Consider the following 21,712-nt stretch of genomic DNA (forward strand, 5'->3'; position numbering starts at 1 on the left):
TAGCATACTATGACTTTTTCATGACAAGTTTATGACTTAAATTCTTATGACTTTGCATACTGAACTATTTATGACATTTTATGACTTTTTCAGACATTTTTCAGGCATAGTAAACTATGACAATTTAAAAACTATTTCATGGCATACTAAGTCTTTTTTATTACATTTAATTACTTTTTTTATGGCATACTATGCTAAGACTTTGTATGGCTGCTTTATGTAATAGTGATACTTTACACATTGTTATGGCACACATGCCTTTTTTTAACTTTTTATGGAATGCTATATTTTGAAATTTGTATGACTTTTTATTCTGGCATAATATAGTATGCATTTTCATGACAGTCTATGACTTTTTAAGTCATACTATAGCATACACACATGCTCCTTCACCTGAATAAATTGTAATATTACTTTGGTAATCCCTTGACTTTTTCATCCAGCGCCATCATTCTAATGAATACTACAACTGCTTAAAATCAGCATGTTTTTTTATTGTCATAATACTGCTTAATAAGTATCTAAAATTGATTATCAAAATTGGTGCTGATAAATTTTCTTTTGCTCAACTGATTAATCCATTTGCCACTACTTTATGCTATTAAAAAGTTATGTCACAGTCGTAATCCAACCTACTCTGAACTACAAAAGCAGTCACCTGGAAAGTGACCCGACTTAGCATGTCTGTGCTAGTATTAACAGCTAAGTAAACCAAGGCAGCCGCTACAGTATGAGCATGACGGTGGATTAGTATGCCATGCAGCGGTTGTGTCCCCGCCTGTTTTACTCGACTGTGATTTCTGTCGTCTTGGCTGTTCTGTTGTTCAGCTGTCAGACCAAAGTGCAAATTCTATCAGCGGGGGCTTATTCAATTCAGTTCTCCTTTGCCTGAAACCTGTGGACCAAGAAAATGAAATGATTTCCCCCCCTTTGACAGTGTTCACACACCATCCAATTAGAGCTCTGAAACACAAGGGAGAGAGCAATGGGCTGGGAGAGATGTTGGCAGTATAAAAGGACAAAAGACAAACAGTAGTGTGACAGGTTATAGAATTGAGTTAGTAAAGGAACGAGACAAAAGTCAGAAAATACGGTGCACTTGAATGTCATCCTACATGCTTGTATAGTATGTGTTTTCTGTATTATTCTGAAATTATTGTTTATATAAATATGTACTTGAGCTAGACCAATAAATCAGCCAATATTAGTTTGTTGCAGATATTCTATATCAGTGTATTTCTGCTAATAACAAAGAAATTCCAAACAAAATGCCAAAGGTGTTTTTGAGGTCATTTAGAAACAGCATCTCCATTGCATACCAGAGAACACTGCAAACAAAGCCTTTTAATTTAAAGGGTCCACATCATAACAAATGTTTGTGTATGTTAATGCGTTTATATATAATAATTAAAAGTCTGCCAATGCTCTATTGGTATTATCATCATACATCTTAAACGGCTATAATTTGTACATGTTATACATTCTGTAATAAAGTACAACCACAGCTGAACAATATCTTTTCATCTGTTTTAATGCATCAAATCCACATTGACCTACTGTCAGTAAATCAGCAGCAGACTTTCAAATGAGTCCATTCTTTTAACTGCAATACATTGATAAGGTACTGTCATATACACGTGTATAGCTCAAGTTTCAAATGTGTGACATGACTAAAAATAGTTGTTTGGCAAAACACATTCAGCGACAATCAATACAGTGTTGTATGTGTTGGAGAATGTGGTGATGTAAAGGGTTATTTATAGGGTTGATTTAGTCATGGTGTGAAATCATGCTCAACGTGTTTTTACTCACTTCTTCTGAATCTTACTTTGTGTGATCTGCACTACAACATCCAACAGATTTCCACCAACATCCTGTCGCTTTGGAGTGCAGCCCACTCCTGAATGAAGGTTAACTTTAGTCAGCACAGCTTCCTTGTTCTTGTGTTGTCCCGTTGCAGCTGGACTGTGCAGAACCACTGCACCTTGTGCTCATGGTTTACTGGTAAAAGAGACAAAATAACATGTAATTGCTGACACAAACGCCATGTTCAAACAGTCTGCTATCTATCAGTTAGTAATTATGAAAACTAATTGCCCTAATTAGGAAGCCTTGATTAAGGTGCAGCTTCTGATTTAAGAGGAAGCCAGCAGTGATGATCCCTGTGTCAGTTTCTCCCCATTCTAATTGTTCATTTTAGTATTCATTCCCTCTTCAATTGTTCCAGTCAAAAGACCTCATGCATAAATGCAAGGCATTTGTGCAAAATGGCCACCCAATGGCTTTAAATGAATCAGATGCAATGTTTTTTGCTGTACTAAAGTCCTTAATATTGATTCTTCAAGACAAATATCTGAACTCTAACCTGCCACAATTCACATTGACAAAGTTATACCCTTATGTTCTCTCGTGATGGGAATTTTGTAACTGTTATTTATTTATGTAATCTCCAATTTAAAACTCAGCATAGCAGCCATTATAAATCAAATGTGAGACGACTCCACTGATGTGTGTATTTGTGTCAGCATGTCCACACGGTAGTGCACACACGGACAAGCCTGCTTCCTATTGTGTAATCTCCCTCATGACAGTGAAAAATGCTTTTAATTTCTCACCGCAATGACTACTGTATTCTTTAGTTCTCCATTTAAACTTGCAATAGTATTCAGCCAGAAGCATATCCGACACAACTTTCCATTTCCTCAAATACCCCATAAAGTATTCAACTCGTTTCATTTTGGAGTGGCCTGTTATGGAACTGCTATAATTAGATTCCTTTGCTTGAGAGGCTTGCAGGGTGTTGATCATTGTTTTTTCATGAGGCATACTGTGCTATGAATCTTATCCTTTCAGACTAACCATTTTCTATTTGCAGACACGCAGGGCCCTCAAGATTTATATTCATAAACATGAAAATATGAACTACACAATGTCCATAAATCATTTGAGGGATGTTGTTTTGTTTTTTTACATAAAGCAGGGTTGATCATTTACTGCTGTTTTTATGCAACATGTTATTCTCCTAAACCAGTCTTATCAATAGTGTCTTGGATCTCTTTGTTGACCTTATAATGTTGTTATGCTTTACAAAAAGTGGCATTTAAATGATCATGGAGGACCGCACATCTTTCAATGAAAAAAAATGGAGTGACGGCGCCCTCTGGCTCTCGAACAATATAAACTATGTCTTTAAATTGACAATAATACTGCATATTACTATTATGTGTTTTTATAGTATTTTTATCTGTGCAAGCATCAGGCCGCAACATCAATTCTGCAAATATTGTATGTCTAACTACATCATTAGATGTTTTGTATATGATAATGCGTTGTCTCATTTTCATTTCTTTTCAGATCCCTTTTCATCTCAAGGGAGGGACCAGAGTTCCAGTGAGGATCAGATTCAATTAAAACCTTTAAAGTTGCCCTAATCGAGCCCAAGAGTGAATCATCTTGCTTCGGTATAATTGTGCTTTGTTAGCAGATATGCACTGTAGCTTTAATGTGAAGAATAAAACACTAGAATTGTCCCGTTACCTGAAATCAGGCTTTATGTGTTTATACGTTCAGATCGGAGGATATTTGAGCGCTCTTAAAGCTTGAGATAAAACGTGCCTGGTTCAGCGTGTCTCTTAAAACACGTGTTCACCCGAGGAAGAAAATTATTCAAAGCAAAAGACGGGCAAAGAATATCTTCACAAGCATTAAAACACAAAGCCAAGCATACCCACATTGTGTGATGACAGTTTATGAAAAAGGACCAAACATTTTTACCGTTTAAAAAACAATTATGTATAATATGATACAAGGATATTTTGTGCAAGAGGTTGTTGGGGCTGTGAAACCTGTACATTATGAACAAAGCACTTAAAATTCAAGAGCAACCTGAAAGCAGAACACGGCGACTGGGCCATGATTGTGTCAAACGGCTAACTGTCAAGATACTAGCTGTATTATACAAATGGTTTCCACCAGTATACAATAACTGTATAGGAGATTACATATTTATATAAAGTGCAGAACAAACACACACTTAAAGCAAGTGCTCTGTGACTGAGTATGAACCCACCACCACATGCTGAAAGCCCTCTCATCATATGGCTACAGGTGGTTGAGCAAACGTCTAAAAACTTGGCAGGGCAGCATCAACTGTTGGCAATAGTTCCCCTGCAGATTATATACTGTATTACAAAATGTGTATACTCTGTGCAGTATATTGAATCTTACAAATAGCAATAATTTCAACAGTTGTGAAAAAGTTAGCTAAAATTCCCCTTTTTACAATTATAAACAGACACATGTTGTTTTCTGCTCCTTCGACAGAGGCATAGCACCACATGCTCTCACTTTTCAACCTTGAATGTGAAATCACCTGAAATAAATGAGGTGGTTCATTCTTATTTCAGGGGTATAAGACGTCTTTGACATTAAAGATATAAGAAAATATATGCACCGTTAGTGACTAGATTACATGATTTGTTTATAGTTCATAATTCTTGTTTATCTCTAATGCTTCAATGTTACAAAAAGCAATGATTTCAGCATCACAGTTGAGTCTCAAGAATACAGAAGAGCAAAGAGGCATCAAGCGGTCCATCAGACTCGGTCCAGCACCTCTCCATGTCAAAACAACCAACGGCTGGGCTTTTCTGGGAGATTATCTACTGTTGGGAACCCTGTTGAAGGATGACATAAGCTGTTATGGTCTACAGGAGGGTGGACACATGATTGAAACCAAAGACAGGGTAAATATAATTTAACATGCAATGTCAGCGTACAGTTTAGATGTTATACAAGAAAAGCTGCTGGATGTTATTGTTCAGTGACTTTGGTTATTACCGAGTTGGTTCTTTTACGCTTCCAGCAGTCTGGATTGATTCGTTTCTGCTCCTCAGCCAGAGCCTTGGCCTCCATGGTGAACAGCCTCCTCTCCTCATTCTTCATCTTCTTCCACTTGTCCCCCAGGATGACACTTATGGCTCTGAGTGCCAGGTGAGAGAGAAAAGGAAAAAATGTCATTGTGTAGCATGCGATCAAAGTGTCTTAAAAAAAGATCAAAAAGAAAGCCATAGTGTATATGCCATGAAGTCAGAAAGTGTGTTATAAAGATCGAATTGAAAGTCAGCATAATATGTCTTAAAAGAATTCCTGGAGAAAATCATGGTATAGTATGCCATTAAAAGTCATACAAATTGTCATAGTATAAAAAAAGTAATAGTATTGTATGCCATCCAAATGTCGCCAAAAAATCCCAAAGTATAGTATTCAATAAAATGTCACGTCAAAAAGTCATAACATTCTTCATAGTATGTCATTCAAAATGTCATAAAAGGATACAGTATAGTATGCTTTAAAACTGTTTCATTAAAGTCTTAGTAAGCTATGCGATAGTGGGCTAAAATGTATAGTATAGTATGTTGGTACGTCGTGAAAAAATAAATAATGTAAATAAATTAAATAAAAACATCTTGGTTGGCATAGTAGGCCATGAAAAATCCTAAAAACGTCACAGCATAGTTTATCATAAAAAATGTCACAAAAGTAATGAAAATGTCAGACAGTTATATTATAGTACGCCACAAAAATTCGATTAAAGGTCGATTAAATTATGGGCCTGTGGGAGTCTAATAAAGCAATACATATCCTTACAAACCCCCGATTAGTATCTCTACATTTACAAACACTTTTTTTTCTCAGCGGGCGATTCAAAATCCTATGGTCTCATTGGTCCGTCACATCATATGGCACATGCGGAAACAGCTGATCATTTTTTGATATGGTCGACTAGATGATACACTGTCTTGGCACAAAGTGGGTCATTTTTCCATTTTTGACTGAATATGCTTCCTAACATGCCAATCCTTTCCTGGATTGTGTTAATTGTTGCTTTAGTTCTTAATCTTTCTAAAAAGGTGCACTATTAGTCTGTGGGTTATTGTTACGGCACCGAACAATACTCTGGAACTCTCGAGGAGTCCTTTTTGATACACCTTGCTCATACTCATGCTGATCTGCATGATTTTTTTGCAGATATAAATTTTGTTCCTACGACGACTCAAACACAGGGAAAAATAGGTCTAGACACCCTTCGAGGGTTTTTAAGAAGTTAAATGTCATAGTATAGTCTGCCAAAACAAAGTCAGTGTTATTCCAAGTTATAGTATAGTATGTCACACATATATGAAATATATCATATATCATAAATAGGCATAATTTGTTTTTATGTTATAGTAGAGTAAGCCTTAAAAAAACGTCATAAAAACATTATTAGGTTATAAAAAGTGGAATACTATATAGTATATCATGAAACATTTTATCAGCAGGGATGCCAACATCAGGAGCTGAAACTGGGATCTGTGGCTTTCAATTATAAATTGACTTGAATTTGAAAGAAAAATAACACAAAAAAATCTAATATTATCTAGATTAAGCAACAGAAGTATTTAATCTCTCGTCCAGTGGAAACCACACCGGCAAGGAGATCCATGGCTATTACTGGTGAGTTCTCCAGGAGGAGAAACTAATATTCATTCAGTTTTGCTACCGCACGTAACAAGAGTGACTGTAACTTTATCCTCACACTTGGGGTCTTATGAGGTCATAAGGCATTGTCTTTGCGTCAAACTACAAAGCTCCACATATGATGTTGTGGACTTTTAATCTGTAGCTCTGGCCTCGTCCAGGTCGACTAAGTAACATTCAACGCTAAGCGTGTCTCTGTTTTTAAACAATGCACACCATGTCGCCTCTACCCTTATTCTACAACAGTAACTCTGCTTCATAAACTGCCGTGTTAATCACAAAATGAGACTGTGTTGTAAATGTTACGGCCATATTACACTTCCGCTCTAAACACTAACGCAGTGTGTTTGGGAAAAGAGATGTCATTATTCTAGCGTAAGGTTAATGTGACCATACTTTAAAGATGTGACACAGTAATATACAAAAATAATGAACCTCAATTAGAGAATTCTGCATGGCAAAACAGTATGAATGAGTGCCATGACTGGATCTCATTGAGGTTTACATACCTGTTGTCCTTCCCAGGATACATATGCGTGTACTCCACTCGGTACTTCTTGGCGAAGAGCATGAAGGCATTCATTGGCCGCTTGCATTTTGTAGGTGTGGCAACAATGGCTGTCCCTGAGGTTTGGCTCTTGTTTGATTTGCCAGTAGAGGATTGTGGTGAGCCAGAGCGCTCAAGTTTATCACAGTCTGGACCGACGCTAGACAGTGAGGTCTTGCGCTGGCGAGCCATGCTGCTGAGAACATACACTGCAGAGGAGTCTAGAGGGGTGAAGTCATAACTGCAAAAGAAAAGAAGGAAAAGAGACGCAGAATTTAATATATTTAATAATAATATTGAATTTAATATTTCATTTCATTCACATTTTTTTGTTTTCCTATGTGCGAAACTGTGTTTGTAACAGAAGGTAATCTTGTTACTAAATTCTGATGCACTGAAAGGTAGACCTTTAATTCCTCTCATTGTAAAAAATAAATAATAATAATCAATAATACAATATGGCATTTGCACATATTTGCACATATGGCATTTGAACAAATGCCATATGATGAATAGATGCAACAACACGTTTTTAAACACTTTTTTTATATTTAATGGTAATATATAGATAAAGGAACAACACGTTATGTGTGCGGTATAATTCAGTTATGAAAATCAAATTTAAAAAACATTTCTGTTAACTTTAGTCTTTGTACAAGATGATGATTCAGGTGATGAGAGTAGAAATACCTGTCTTTAGTGCAGTGTACAAGGACATATGCTTAATATTATTAAACATTTTGAGAAAGTTGGCCTTCATCTTTAGAGCATATGAGTCTGCTCAAGAATTAAATTATAAATGTATTTTGTATAGCCCAAAATCACAATTTTGGCTCAGAGGGCAACACTAATGTATCTGATTCTACAGATCCTTCACCTTGAAGCTTTTTATCGGGTAAAGCCGATCATTATGTACATGTAGATTCATCATAGCGAGCGACCCCTTTCACATTGATATCAAATACATTTTCATATTAAATATCACTTATAGGCACTTGAAGTCTCTTCATTACACAAAGCATGATCGCTGTAGTTACAGGCGTGTACCTTCTGAAAGTGTCAAAGACGACAGAGTCATCACAGTTTATGGCTTCTGGGTGGCTTGGTGGCAGGCACACATTCCCCAACTGCATCTCATAGCAAGGGATCCCATGGTGCACCACGGTAAGGCTCGGATAAAAGGAAGACCAACCTGAAAAACCACAGATAGTAAATTACAGATTACTGTCATGAAGCTGTTTATACACAGAAAAAATATATAATTTTAGCATTTTGGATTGGGCAAACATTTGGTCAGTGGAAGCTTCTGTTGGCAAACACCACTTTCATTTTGCTTCTGTTTCTTGCCATCAAAGCTGACATGTTGTTATGTTGTGTTTTTTAAGAGAGAACCCAACCTGCAGTTGATATTTTGTCCATATTTTGAACAGAATCAAACAAAGAAATGTTTTACCTTTATTTTTGACAAAAAATGGATGATCCAATCGGCATTCGGCTGTTAAAAAGCCGTCATCAGTTGAGCCAGGGTCAAAGGTCAGTTTAAGAACTGCCTGGCCGAAAGATACGGTCTCTTCGTGGCTCACCAACTTCAGACCCTCTGAACCGTATCTCTGTAAATGAAGCAAAAGACCAATAAGAGGAGTCTTTCCTCCAGCAAGATGAGGTCGTTGAATACACTACCAAAACCAACTTGGAGCCTGATTGCCTGGAAACGTGGTTTCTAAGACACTAAATGAGGCCACTAGTGAGTCACCAAGGATGTTAAACTGTATGTTTCATTCATGCACTCAGTTACTCACTTTCTGTACCTCTTCTGTTAGCCTGGCTGCCACCTGGTGGCCATTACAAGCAATTGTTATGGCTACTGACATTACACTGAATCATGCACCTATCTAGTCAGCAATGCAGCAACACTAAACATAACGTGTACACGCCAGGAAAGTATTCCAGAATATTGCATATCAAATATTCTAATACGTGTTGCCTACCTTAAGAGAGAAGGTGGACGGCATCATGGTTTCATCGTCTGACTCATCATCAGAATCTCCAAGTTCATCAGCGTCCTGCCACTCCACATTAGGACCTCGATGGAAGCGCAGGCGAGTTCCTGAATATCAACACAACCGTGTGACATGATGAATACGCAGATGTGTGTTGTTATTGAGAAGAATACGCGTGGATGCAATACTGCTGTTTGGACACCCGAGGTCAGAATTTCTTTATAAATGTTTGTAACTCCTGCTCATTCCAGTTGTAAAAGGAGGATCCTTTCAGAAAAGTGTGAACAGCATCAGCACCTATCAGTCTTGTTTATAATTAAGCAGCCAGTCAGAACTGCTTTGACCATTTTAATAAAGGTCTATTCAAGAAACATTTCAGATAAGTTTCTTCTTCTTCTTTTTTTTTTTTAAGTGTGTTTCTCAATTCATATTTGTTGATAATAAAATGGTGCATTTCACAATTTTGCTTCCAAATTACTGATAAACATTTATAGATTTAAGAAAACACGAATGACTGACTTTACATAGACTGCAAATTTTGCCTTAAAGCTATGAGGCATCATTTTCAAGACCATGTTTTCTTTTCAGGACATTCTTCGGAAAGCTCAGGCTTCACTTCAACACATGTGAGCGAGGTGCAAGTGTCTGCATGTGCAGCGGTGGATACATACAGCATGTACATGAGTGTGTATGTATGCACCTTTAAGGAAGCAATGCCAGGCTGTGGAGGGCCAAGAGTGAGACCAGGCCATGTCTTCGTCATCAGAAAAAGATGAGGACATTGAGAAAACTCCAGACTCTGATTCACTGCTGGCCTGTTGGAAATAATAAATACACATCTTACAATGGCATCAGTATACAATAAAAATCAGTATACATGCCAAACAGAATGTACTAGGAAATAATCACGGAATGGGTGATTCTTAGCTTTTCAAAATGTTGAGGTTGTAAATGAAAGGTTACCCTGGTACGCCGGCGCTCCCTGAGGTGGCCTCTGGACGGGCTGGGTGCGCTACTGGCTAATGGGGGACGGGCGTAAGAATGTAAACTATTATTGGTGCCAAAGATGTGGACTGGAGATGATCTGAAAAAAATATTTAAATGTCATAACTATATTTCACGGTCATATAATGGTCATTGGTGATATTCTTTAGTAAAGTACAATTGATATTTAGCTGAATGTAATCATCTTGTTTAGCACCAGCAGGGGTATTCCACAATGCAAATGTTAGTTAGCCAGGTTTAGGGTGAATTGATTTTGCCGATATCCTGGTTGTAATGATGTAAATATAATGAGCCATTCACTTCAATAACTGCAAAAAAATAAAAAAGAAGAAGATAACTCATGATACAAGTTATGTATTGATACTGGCGAACCTGCCCTTCCCGCTTTGTGGAATACACCCCCAGTGGTACTAATGTGCCATATTCTTACTAAATTCCTATCCTTATATGAACTCATCGGACTTTGTTTATTTTCATGTTAGTCCATCTTTGTACAAACCTCTTATGTGGTGCGCTCTTCAGAAGGGAGCTCTGAGGACTGGTGGCGATGTTGGCCAGCTCCGTGAGCCAGTTGGTGCGTGGGGAGCAGCTGAGCTGCTGGTGAGACACTCCTGCTCCAACCTGAAATAACCCTGGAGACCTCTGGTCCTCCTCCACCTCCTGCAGCTCTGGCATGTCATCTGGGGAGAAGGCAACAGTAATATCCATAATTAGTATGTGGAAAAAGCTCAGTTTACTTCAATATATAATGTGATTGCTGGTGTAGGATTTTTTACCATAATCCATGTGGCACCCAGGTGAGGAAGGCAGGTCCTCGTTGCACTTGAGTAGATCAAAAGACTCGTCCATTTTCACAATGTTCTGCTATTTCCTTTTTTCTTTCTTCAAAAATAGGCTTTATGTTTCCACTGCCACATCTGCTGGTTTTATGCAAAACAAAAAAAAGGGACAAAACAGAGGTTTCACAAGCAAGTAATTTAAATTAAAACAGATCCTTTGTAATTGCATACATAGTGGTGGTATGCCTTTTGTTTAGAGTAATGTGGTTTCATTAAGACATTGTGAGCCTTTAATTATACTCATAATCGGTACAATTATTCTGACCGCGGGAAATAAAAACATACCCAGGATAGCATGTAATAATCTCAAGACGTGTCACATCAATAAAATGGAACAGGTAGGCAGCATAGAGGGAATCCTTTGTCTCTGGATCGACAGTATACCTTATGTGACGAGTCATGTGACCCGCTGCGTGGAGGCCTTGTTTATAAACTTAACTTTGGCGCATGCGTACCAGAGCCCATTCATTCGACTGCGTAGCGAAAGTTTTTAAAACAAATAGCTGGAATGCGTTTTGAAAAGTGCCATATGGATGCTCGAAAACACGATGTTGAAAATGATAGTCAAACAGTGTATCCAGATGTCAACATAACTCGGTGCTTGAGGACACGCAACGTCATTTTTTGTATTTACTTAAAATAGAAATGAAGCTGAATGAATCAAATCAATCAGTTTACAAGGAATAAGGAGGACAGCTTAGCATGACTCGCTGCATGCGCTGAGAAACCGATGTGCAGACTTCGTAAACGCGGATGTATACCAATGACATCCCGTTAATAAACCTTTCAAAAGTACCATCGTGCCCCAAAGACGGTTTTGCATAATCGGGCCTAACAGTAATGTTTCCCCTCACTCCTCAAAAGTAGCAGCAGTGTCCTCGGCTAAAACCCAGAGGCGGTCGGTTTCAACACTGTAAACAAAAGAATGTCAACAAGTTGAGGCATGACGCAACCTCTCTGCTCCGTTGAAATGAATGACACTGAACCCCAGAGAGGCCTTTTCACGGCATTTCACAGCACATTTGACCAAAATGAAAGACGTTATTCGATGCACAAAAACTGCGGTCGGACGGGCTCGTTATCACCAAAACAACAAGCGTCACAGCGAAAAAAAAAAAAACATTGTCGAGAACACTGGCGTTGGACTTCGAATAAAACGCGTGACAGCCCCGCTAAAACGCCACGTTAGCTCGGCAAAGACGCGGATCACACGACGCTGAAGTTAAATATGTGTTTGAACCTTTTGTTTATTCGAATAAAACCGAAGTCAACTTCACACTTACCAAACCTGTCGCCATCAAGAAACTCTCTGGCATTCACTCGAGGGGTGGGGATGAATGTTTCCCAGAGAAAGCCTCCTATTGGTGTAGGAGAAGGCCAGTCATGAGAATCCGAGCATTCCATTGGTCGAGGGTGTTGAGGAAAATGTTGGAGGCGGGCTCTAGTTTGTTGATCATCGTATGGTTGGATGAAAGTACATGTCTGTTACTACCCAGTAACAGCTGATTGGCAATAACAGGAACAATACATGGCTATTTTTCATCTGCAATGTTGCCACTACAGCTACACTCACGTTGTCTATCTATATCACGCTGCTTTCTAGATAATGCGTGGATTATTTGTCTTCTCCTTTGTCAATAAATCATGACTTTAACTCTTTACTACAAAATATTGTGAATGAACGAACGACAGTATGAATAATGAATGAATGAATGAATGGTGAATGAGTGAATGAAAAGCTTCAAACGTGTGCTATCCCATTATTGTCACAAATAACAGCGTTACACACAAATATAAAAATGTTCTTTATTGACAAGAAAAGTGAAACATACAGTACTTTCATCCAGTATTATGGGTTTGCCTTAAAAAATGACCAGCACTACCTGCACAAGGGTTGGGGTAAATTAAGAGTGTTTAAATGTTAAACCAGCTCTACCAGTGTAAGCTGCAGTAAACCACAGACAAAATACAGAAGACTTCAATTATTAATCTTAAAAAGATAGAGAAGAGATACAGAGAAGACCCACTTTAGATTCCTGTTTAGAGGAAACATCAGAATATGTGTATCCAAACAGTATACGTTGTTGGCAGAGGTAGACAGCAATAATGGGTGTCATAATCATAATGTATGTTTCACTAACACAAAAACAATTTGACTTAAATTGTACATTAAAACACAGGAGAATCAATAGTTTCAAGACACTGCCTATAATGACTACAGTCTAATGGGGCAACTTATTAAATTAAAGCTGGGCCTATATAATAACAGTAAATATTCAGTTTTAAATTGTACAGCAATGTGTGGTATATTCATACAAAACTATCAGCTATCTCTCTGAAGTTTTTTTTTTGCAAAAGCATAGTATTAGGCTAACAGCCACACACGCACTTACCAATGATATACAGTATATGAACATTCGTTCAAGGGATTAAATCGAATGATAAACAGAAATGCATTTTGTAAAAATGTCAAAGTACTGCCAAGTCTACATTCTGTTGTGATCAAAATCTGAAATATGTTATCAAATCAACTTCTTTTACAAATTGTTAATCCTTTTCATGTTGGGGCACCCTTGTACCCATGCTGCCAATGCTAGTGCTCTTGCCAAAATGACAAGAGATTGTGACATATTGGCTCACGATTATCCAGTAAGAAATGAGCTTTGGCATCTGATCTTAACAAACAATGTTTAGAAATGTACAAACGATATTATACTGTAGGTGTAACTAACACTGTGGAGAAAAGGTGAGCGTCAACAAAAGTGTTCAATATACAAACAATTAATGCATCGGACACTGACGAGTAAAATGTACGCTTACATTTTTAAGGTGAGAGTCGTGACTAATCTAATTCAAACCAGCTTGAAGCAACTCTGCTTTAGCTTACTTTACTCTCAAGTCTGCTAAAATGAACCTATATATCTCATATGGGATTCTGGCGTAGTCTGTTTGTATATCTGACACACAAATGTTATAGTGGATATTCACATTTGTAAGAAAAATCTGTTTATGTGATTATGGGGACAAACATCCATACAAGCCTCTTTTATTTTTTTTTTCATCCACCGATTCATGGTCCATTGGAGCTGTCTCATGCACTCTGTTGCTCAATCTCAGTGCTACTTCCAAACAGGGTCACCAGCTGCTCCTCATAGTTAGCTATGTTTCTCTTCATGATGTCCATGCAAGGGCCCAGCAATCTCTCAAAGGCTTGGACGTCCATAGCTGGCAAATACATAAATAAAAAGAGGACATCATATAAGGAGAGTTCAAGAGAATACTGTAAAGTAGACAGTGGTATACTGAAAAGTGTATGTGCCAGACGTAATATATGAATGATCATAAAAATGCTCAAAATATACCTAAGCATTTGACGCTTCCCACAGCATATGCTGATGCGGCTCTGGGCTTGTTTGTGACCAGCGCCAGCTCCCCAAAATACTGGCCCCTCGTGCATGTGGCGATATCCACCTCCTCATCCTCCTGGTCTTTTTTCGTCTGGGGGAAAAAGAAATGCACACTATTAACATACACACTTTTTAAACTTAACAATTAAAAAGGTATACTGGGCAAACATACCCTGCTTCTCTTCATGGTGATTCTAACTTGGCCAGACTCAACAATGTAGAAGCAATCTGCTGAATCACCCTGTAAATCAAAGCACAAAAATATGCGACTCAGCGTTTATAAATGCTCCATCACAGCAGAATGATCAATTCAAGAACAGATCATGAAGAGATTTGGTCACCTGGGCAATAATCTGCTGTGAATCGTTGTAAATCTTGGTGGATATTACGTCCACTACCTTCATTCTCTCTGAGAGCTGTGGATGAAAGGATGTTTGGTTAACAGTAGTTTTATATGCACAATGCACTTTCTTCACACTGGAGGACAAAGCTAATCTTACCTCTAAAGATGTAAGCAGTGGTAGTGTTTCCATGAATGCCTCATACAGCCTCCGTTTCTTGGCATTGTTCTTCACTATAATCCTCCTGAATGTCAGACGATCCTGAAACACAGATTTAAAGAACAGGATAACATTCAGGTTTTCTTTTTTTACATCAAATGCCTCTCTCCTTTCTCTTCCTGTTATATGTTATTTATTTTTGTTGACTCCTAATACACATGATGGAGAAAGAATCCGAGATGAGCAGTGAGTCTGGCATCGCCATACATTTTAATGGTGTGCTCATTTGCCCTGCCCTCTTTAAAAGGCAAGCTGGCTGGGTAGTAAAACTCCCTGCAATTCTCGTTCACCCTTTCACCAAATAATAGCTCATAGGAAACAACATTGTGTAGTTCAAGCAACAGCAAGCATGTGTTCATGTCACCGTGCTGCTCTTAAAAAAAAAAAAAAAAAAGGGGGTGTTCTTGCCATTCTCAGCTGTAATGACCAAAATAAATATCCTGACTTAAATACCCACAACCACCACTTTTTTTTGTGTCACTGCATCCAAGGGAACGATAGCTAGCTCACATTGGCAAAACAAACGGTATGTGTTGCGGTTGGGATGGTGATATTACATTTTAATTATTTGCATTTTGATGTATATCATTTTATATATATTTTTTTTTTACATTTAATCGAACCATTTGGCACTCCCTCTGCGGCCCACTAGGTGGCGGTCTGAAACAAAGCTGCTGTGGGAAACAAAGGCAGTTTAATCCAGCGCCGTCCAGCAGGGGAGAAAGCTCCCTAAACAAGGCTCTAACATCGTGGTAAAGTGGTCAGTAGGTCAGTCCCAGGCCCTATGACGTAATGTACTGGAGCTTTAACATATCCTACCAGGCTGCCACAAAGTTAACTGCATACAACTTAAAGTTCAGACCTAAATGAGACTCTAATTAAAACTGCCGTTTTGCTCAGTGGCATTTCAGGATCACTGTCCCTCCTCGACCTCAGGGGACTGTCGCCTGAGCAGGACAGGCTGCTTGTTCACTGAGTCAAACACGCACAACAAGTACGCAAGTGGATACAGCTGCAACCTGCCCGGTCCGCTCACAGATGACATAACAAAGCTGTTACCCACAGTTTAAGGACACGACCCTGGCTGAGTCATTAATGAACAGAAGGAAGTAGGAACTGAATATCGGAAATAGCTGTTCTGGACACAACTTAGTTAGTTAGATGTAATTATTATACAAATAATAAAGTAGTGCAGGAATACACCTTGTATTGCTTTCAACTTGAACATTGTCTTCTCCATGATAGTGTTGAATTTTCACAATTTTAATAGTTTATAACATTTTGAGTACTCGACTACTCAAGTTCCTCTGAGGTGTATACGTGCTAAAACAGACACAACTATTGAGCCATGTTTGTCTGATATGATCTGAATGGGACGCATTTTTTTATTTGTATAGGCCTGGATTGTATTTTTTCATATTCAGTTCACACATTCACTAGCTTTAATCTATGCATTAATAAAACATAATAAAGAAAAAGAAAAAAATCATATCCAGGGGCACAATTAGCGCTCTCTCGCTTTTTTTCTTCTTCTTTTTTCATGGGTTGTATATACAGTATGTTATTTCAGTCAGACTACATGAACTCACCAATAGTGCCAACACTTCCGCAGACAACCTGGATAATTACTGTAAATCTTGACGACTGACCTTACAGCTTGTTATGAAAACCTGAGCACGCTCTCTCTCACATGAGGATTTAATGGTTCACTCACTAGGCACCAAAGGGCTCCAGGCGAGGTGGCGATTATTGTGGCTGCCCTGGGGGTGTTGTACATCAGCGCCAGTTCTCCAAAGCTGCCTCGGTTGTCATAGCAGCCTACCAGCTTGTCTGTGCCATCAACCTTCACGAAAATGTTAAACGTTCCACTGAATGAAAACACAAAGGAAAAACATACTATCAGAGAAAATATATACACGTCAGCAATAATGGTGTTTCTTGAAATCTTTTGTTCGTAGGAAACATTTATTTTAAGGCATTTATATGTTATATATAACAATCAATGATCTGATAAAAAAATAAATAAAAAATGAGTAAGCCATGTTGTGGAAGCCACATGAAAGATCACCTTTCAAGAACATAAAAGTTGTCCCCATCATCATCTTGATCAATGATGTGCTCCCCTTCAGTGCAGAACTTCTCAAACATTGCATCCAACACCTGAGACATCTCTTCCTGCGATGGTGTGAAATATCAATCAAATATGTGAATTTCAAGTGTTGAAACAATCATGCAGAATCCACATAGTGTGCCGTTTCAGCTACTTGAAAATAACCATATTTCCAAATCATGCATAGTGTACTGAGCTGTGGCAAAAAGCTGCTGGCCACAGGCCAAGTTCCCCCTTTGTGTAATTTCAGAGATGGCAGAGCACAAACCAGAGGAGTACAGAGTGCTTATGGAATGATCCGCTCACCTGATCCAAATTCTTGAACAGAAGAATGTCCCAACATGATTCCTGTAGTCTCCGTCTCTGCTCATCGGTTTTGGGGTGGGTGACCTGCAAGTTGAAGCGTGGGTCTTACAATTCAAACAAAAATCTACTTCCATTGTTAAGACTGAATCTTAGGAAACACGGTTTACCCATGGCTCTTTATCCTCATCATCTTCATCAGGATTGAATGCTTCAGCACACACTGCATGACAGAGATCAACAAATGAATGAGCTAGACTCTCACTACCACAGTTTTTCTGGTCTTAAATGGTGGTTATAATATGAACAATACTTAAATTTTATATAGCGCTTTTCTAAGTACTTAAAGGCGTGTGTAGTCATATCAAAACTTTTACTGGAATAATTCAAGCTACAGGACACAAATTGAAAAATACTTTATATTTGAATTAACAATATGACAACTGTCACAATATAACAACTTATGAATCTAAGCTGAAGACCTATACCTGTTTACCATTACGTTAAAGTAATTTTCTTTTAATTCTCATTCATCAATTCTGTTCCATTGTTTTTATTCTGTGTGCTTTTGTTTGCTTGCTTTTATTGTATATACCATGTGTTAATTGTGTAATCTGTAAAGCACTTTGGGTGGGCGCTGTGTATGAAATGCGCCATATAAATACATTTTACATGGTTTAATTTTAGTCTGATATATGTTGAGAATGATTTCCTAAATGAAGTGATAGAAGGTAGAAAAAGTGTTACTGAATACTTTCACTTGCTCATACTCTCCATTCAGATTGTCAAACATGCAGATAAAGCAGTCTGATGCTATCATGTTACTATTATTACTGGCGAGATATTATTATTAATAGGAGTAGCACTTCCCCTCATCTCCCCACCCACGTCACTCACTGGCATTATTAACCAGGCTTGAGACAAGTGCTTTCACGAACTCTAATAAATCAACACTATTGTATTTTAAGCAAAGGACGATGAGAAAAGACAGATGGAAAAAAAACGTTTGAACTGGATCACATCTGACGTAGGCTCCGTATTCAGGTGTCAAAGAAGTTTGACATGTTTCCAGCATTGACATTGTCCAGAGCTTTCCTTTTGGCAGAACAGACTTAAAACAGTCAGGATGACAACTCACCTGATGCTCTTCTGATGAATCTGTTTATTACCGGGGCTGCGAAAGCATAAAAGGTAGATATCAACAGGTTACAATTCATTATAACATAAACCTATCTCACAAAGACCGAGTCATTACTAGAAAGGGGTTATGTTAAAGCACTGCGCTCTACATAGTAGTCCTGTGCTCATTAAGGAGCCATCAATTGGTTAAAACCTGAATAAGGACAGCTGCTTTGAAGTGCTGCGCTTGAATCAAATTTGAATGACAAAACAATTCAAATGTAAAACACAAAGCAAAGCTCCAACATAATAGTCTGGGTATGAAATATACATTAGATAGGAGGTCTCCTCCATGAACAGTGTTGTCCGAGGAGGCTCAGTGAAATAGCATTAAGTCAATGGAGGTGTGATGGGGCGTAATCTTGACCCAAAAATGCAACAATAGTTAGTTGTAATGACTGCATATGGTGTATTTGTCCTTATGTAACCATTGCAGGCAGCCGTGCAGACCCCACCACTCATTGGGATGCTGTGTCAGAGCTCTGGGTTGCTATGCTACTTGCTGCACCGTATGGCACCATGCACTGCACCGACCATTCTGTGAAATATGACCACAGCTAGGAAGCACAAATGAGTCTAGGGCGGCGGAAGTCACATTTTGCATTGCTTGTATCCTAGCAGAGGTTGGGTTTCAACCATGTATCTGCTTTGATACCTAAACAGGGTAGGCCCATCAGGCCTGCACCTGAAACTGAAAACGTTCAAATGACCTATAGAGGTGCGGGGGTCCGTCTACAAAACACACGCACACACACACACACACACACACACACACACACACACACACACACACACACACACACACACACACACACACACACACACACACACAGTCCTTTTGATCTGCAGCTGCTGTGTCTTAATACTGTCCTTATCACATGGAAAACTTGTCTGCTCGGAGGAAGACACCAAGACACCTTCATCATTAAAGCAGCATTCGAGCCTCCGTGACCATATATGGTAAATGACAGCGCGGTGGTGGATGCAAGGTGGCGAGCGCTGGAGCATCACTGCGCTCAATGAGCGTCTCTTTCTCTCCCCACTGGACACAAGCCGTGCACACATGCTTCATTGTTCGAAACAAATTAAGCACATTCCGCTGCCACTTTGTCCTCCTGACACACAGCGCAGAGGTACACAGCAAAAAAAATGTGTTTTGCCTACCTATGAATTCCTCGTCATCGTCGTCGTCCTCCTCTCCGTTTTCCGAATCGATCTGCATGGCTTCGTCAATGAAATTGACCGCTTTTCCGGGTCTTGGTGCCGAATTTTGGTCATTGCCAAATGAGGCCTCTCTGGTCTCACTTTCCTTCAGCTGGGTGAAGTACTGTAACGCAAACTCGAGCAAATCCCTGGGCTGATTCCTCAACACTTCCACGGTAAAGCTCTGTAACAGCTCCGTCAGTCCTTCAGGAATTTCTATACTCATTCCTATTATCAGTCTATGAATGTGAACAAAACCGGTTTGCTGCGAATTTGAAATAATCAAAAAAGCCCACAGCTGAGATGAGGGAGGGGGAAAAAGCTTAAATCCGCAGACGGGTGTAGTCGGTCCACCCAGTCAGCATCCACAGCGAAACCTCTATTTTTCTTGAATGAAAATGGCTCTGGATTTCTCGTCCAAGCATCTTCTTCTTCTTCTGCTGCTTCTGGCTACAGGAAACCCACGCATGTGACCCAGGAATCCATGGCAACCACCTATCCAGGGATTGCGTATGAGCAGCAGCAGCAGCGCAGAAGCTGCAGTCAGTCGCAAAATACAAATGATGGGAGAGAGAAACCCTCGGGTGGATCAGTCAGAGATCGATTTTCACTGAGAGATGAGATCTCAGATGCCCGTCCGTATTATGTCTGATGTCCAGTAGGATTTTTTTTTTTGTGTCATATGTTTATTTTTCACAGATAATGCCTCACTGAATGGATGAATATAGAATAAAGACAAATCTAAGAAATACAGCAAAACACTCAATCAATATACAAAAATCTGATGAATTAAATAGTCAGATATGAGATAGAAATGTTTAAATAAATAAAGCAGAATAGTATTTGCTTAATATAAAATGGTGCCATTATAGATGAATAAATATGATCATTCATTTACAATAAGATCAAACATTTAAATATTAAAACCACTGGAATGTACAGTGAAAATCAGTCCTGCATTAGTACTGATATAGCTTAATTCCTAATTACATATATAATAGAAGCCATAAGACAAAGGCTTATTGTAGAGGGACTGTCCCTTTAATAGCACCAGCAGTTTAGGCCCTGTGTCTTGTTCCAGAGGGAGATAAATTAATACATCTGTTGCATATTCTAATGTCATGGGACCTTTGAGAACATTGTGACTCCCAGGCAAATATTGTATGCTGCAAGAAAGCTCCAATTACACCAAGGCAATTTCCTTGTATGTGAAAATCTATTACAATAAACCGGATTATGAATTAAAACAAAACAGTCAACACACGTCATATGGACATCAAGTGAGTGTTTTACGTGGAAAAGTTGTGACAAGCGTTGCGGTCATTTGGGTTTAAAAAATACTGAGTAATTATGAGTTAGGGAGAACACTTTTAGCCCTTCCTTTACACTTTCTCACAATAGAGCCAAATTGTGTAATTTCTGTAATTCATGTCCCGCAATGTAAACCTGTAAATGTGGTAACTCTCAACTGTTACTCCTCAACTTTAAACATGATTCAGCTAACCAAGGGAAAATAGAACAGCACATAAGGAGAGAGGAAGATCAAATAAACAACATATGCTCATGATGGTGAACACAGAATTGACAAATATATATTTTCAGAAGAAATAGTGGAGCAGATTGAGTAAAAAGAAGGAAAAAAATCCCACGTGCCACTTTGTAGAGATTATCATCCTGTGTCGGAATTTGTAAAAGAGCAAAGGGCAAAAGAAGATGGAGAAATCATTCTACAGGTTAGCAGCAGGGAATTACTCTACCAAAAAGAGCACAGCTATTATCTGCAATGGTCGCCAGTCCTCTGCGGCTCGGCTACGAGACCCTTCCCCCTGCTTTGGCCCATATCTGTCGCTCTTTATTAAGAAACAACATTTTCTCACTCAGGCGAACATATGGGAGCCTGCGGAGTGAGAGCTGCTGCTTAGCTACTAGCTCCCAAATAAACCATTCAAAACCTCTTATTTGGATGTGTGCAGTGCATCATGGTAGCATTCAGTCAGAAACTGTAAAACTACTCTAAGTTTTAGCATTGTTCGACTA

The 21,712-nt window shown here is 38.8% G+C and overlaps 2 protein-coding genes across 2 annotated transcripts; both read right to left on the bottom strand.

The window, feature by feature from the left end:
- Positions 1–3,664: 3,664 nt before the first annotated feature.
- On the bottom strand, positions 3,665–10,980 carry hbp1 (HMG-box transcription factor 1). The gene is made up of 10 exons (XM_079224234.1): positions 10,851–10,980; positions 10,574–10,754; positions 10,033–10,153; positions 9,770–9,884; positions 9,058–9,176; positions 8,523–8,679; positions 8,117–8,261; positions 7,032–7,310; positions 4,840–4,981; positions 3,665–4,676 (listed from the first exon to the last, which is right to left on the bottom strand). Exons 1-10 carry the CDS (start codon positions 10,921–10,923, stop codon positions 4,662–4,664), a joined length of 1,347 nt encoding a protein of 448 aa, XP_079080360.1. The 5' UTR covers positions 10,924–10,980; the 3' UTR covers positions 3,665–4,661.
- A 3,024-nt stretch (positions 10,981–14,004) lies between these two features.
- Positions 14,005–20,144, bottom strand: prkar2b (protein kinase cAMP-dependent type II regulatory subunit beta; the record flags this gene model as incomplete). Its single annotated transcript, XM_079224173.1, has 11 exons — positions 19,637–20,144; positions 18,432–18,467; positions 17,464–17,516; positions 17,297–17,380; positions 16,949–17,055; positions 16,595–16,748; positions 14,821–14,922; positions 14,662–14,736; positions 14,493–14,561; positions 14,276–14,411; positions 14,005–14,138 (listed from the first exon to the last, which is right to left on the bottom strand). Exons 1-11 carry the CDS (start codon positions 19,899–19,901, stop codon positions 14,005–14,007), a joined length of 1,215 nt encoding a protein of 404 aa, XP_079080299.1. The 5' UTR covers positions 19,902–20,144.
- Between the last annotated feature and the right edge of the window lie 1,568 nt (positions 20,145–21,712).

Source organism: Taurulus bubalis (assembly GCF_910589615.1).
Source record: "Taurulus bubalis genome assembly, chromosome: 9".
NCBI lineage: Eukaryota > Metazoa > Chordata > Actinopteri > Perciformes > Cottidae > Taurulus > Taurulus bubalis.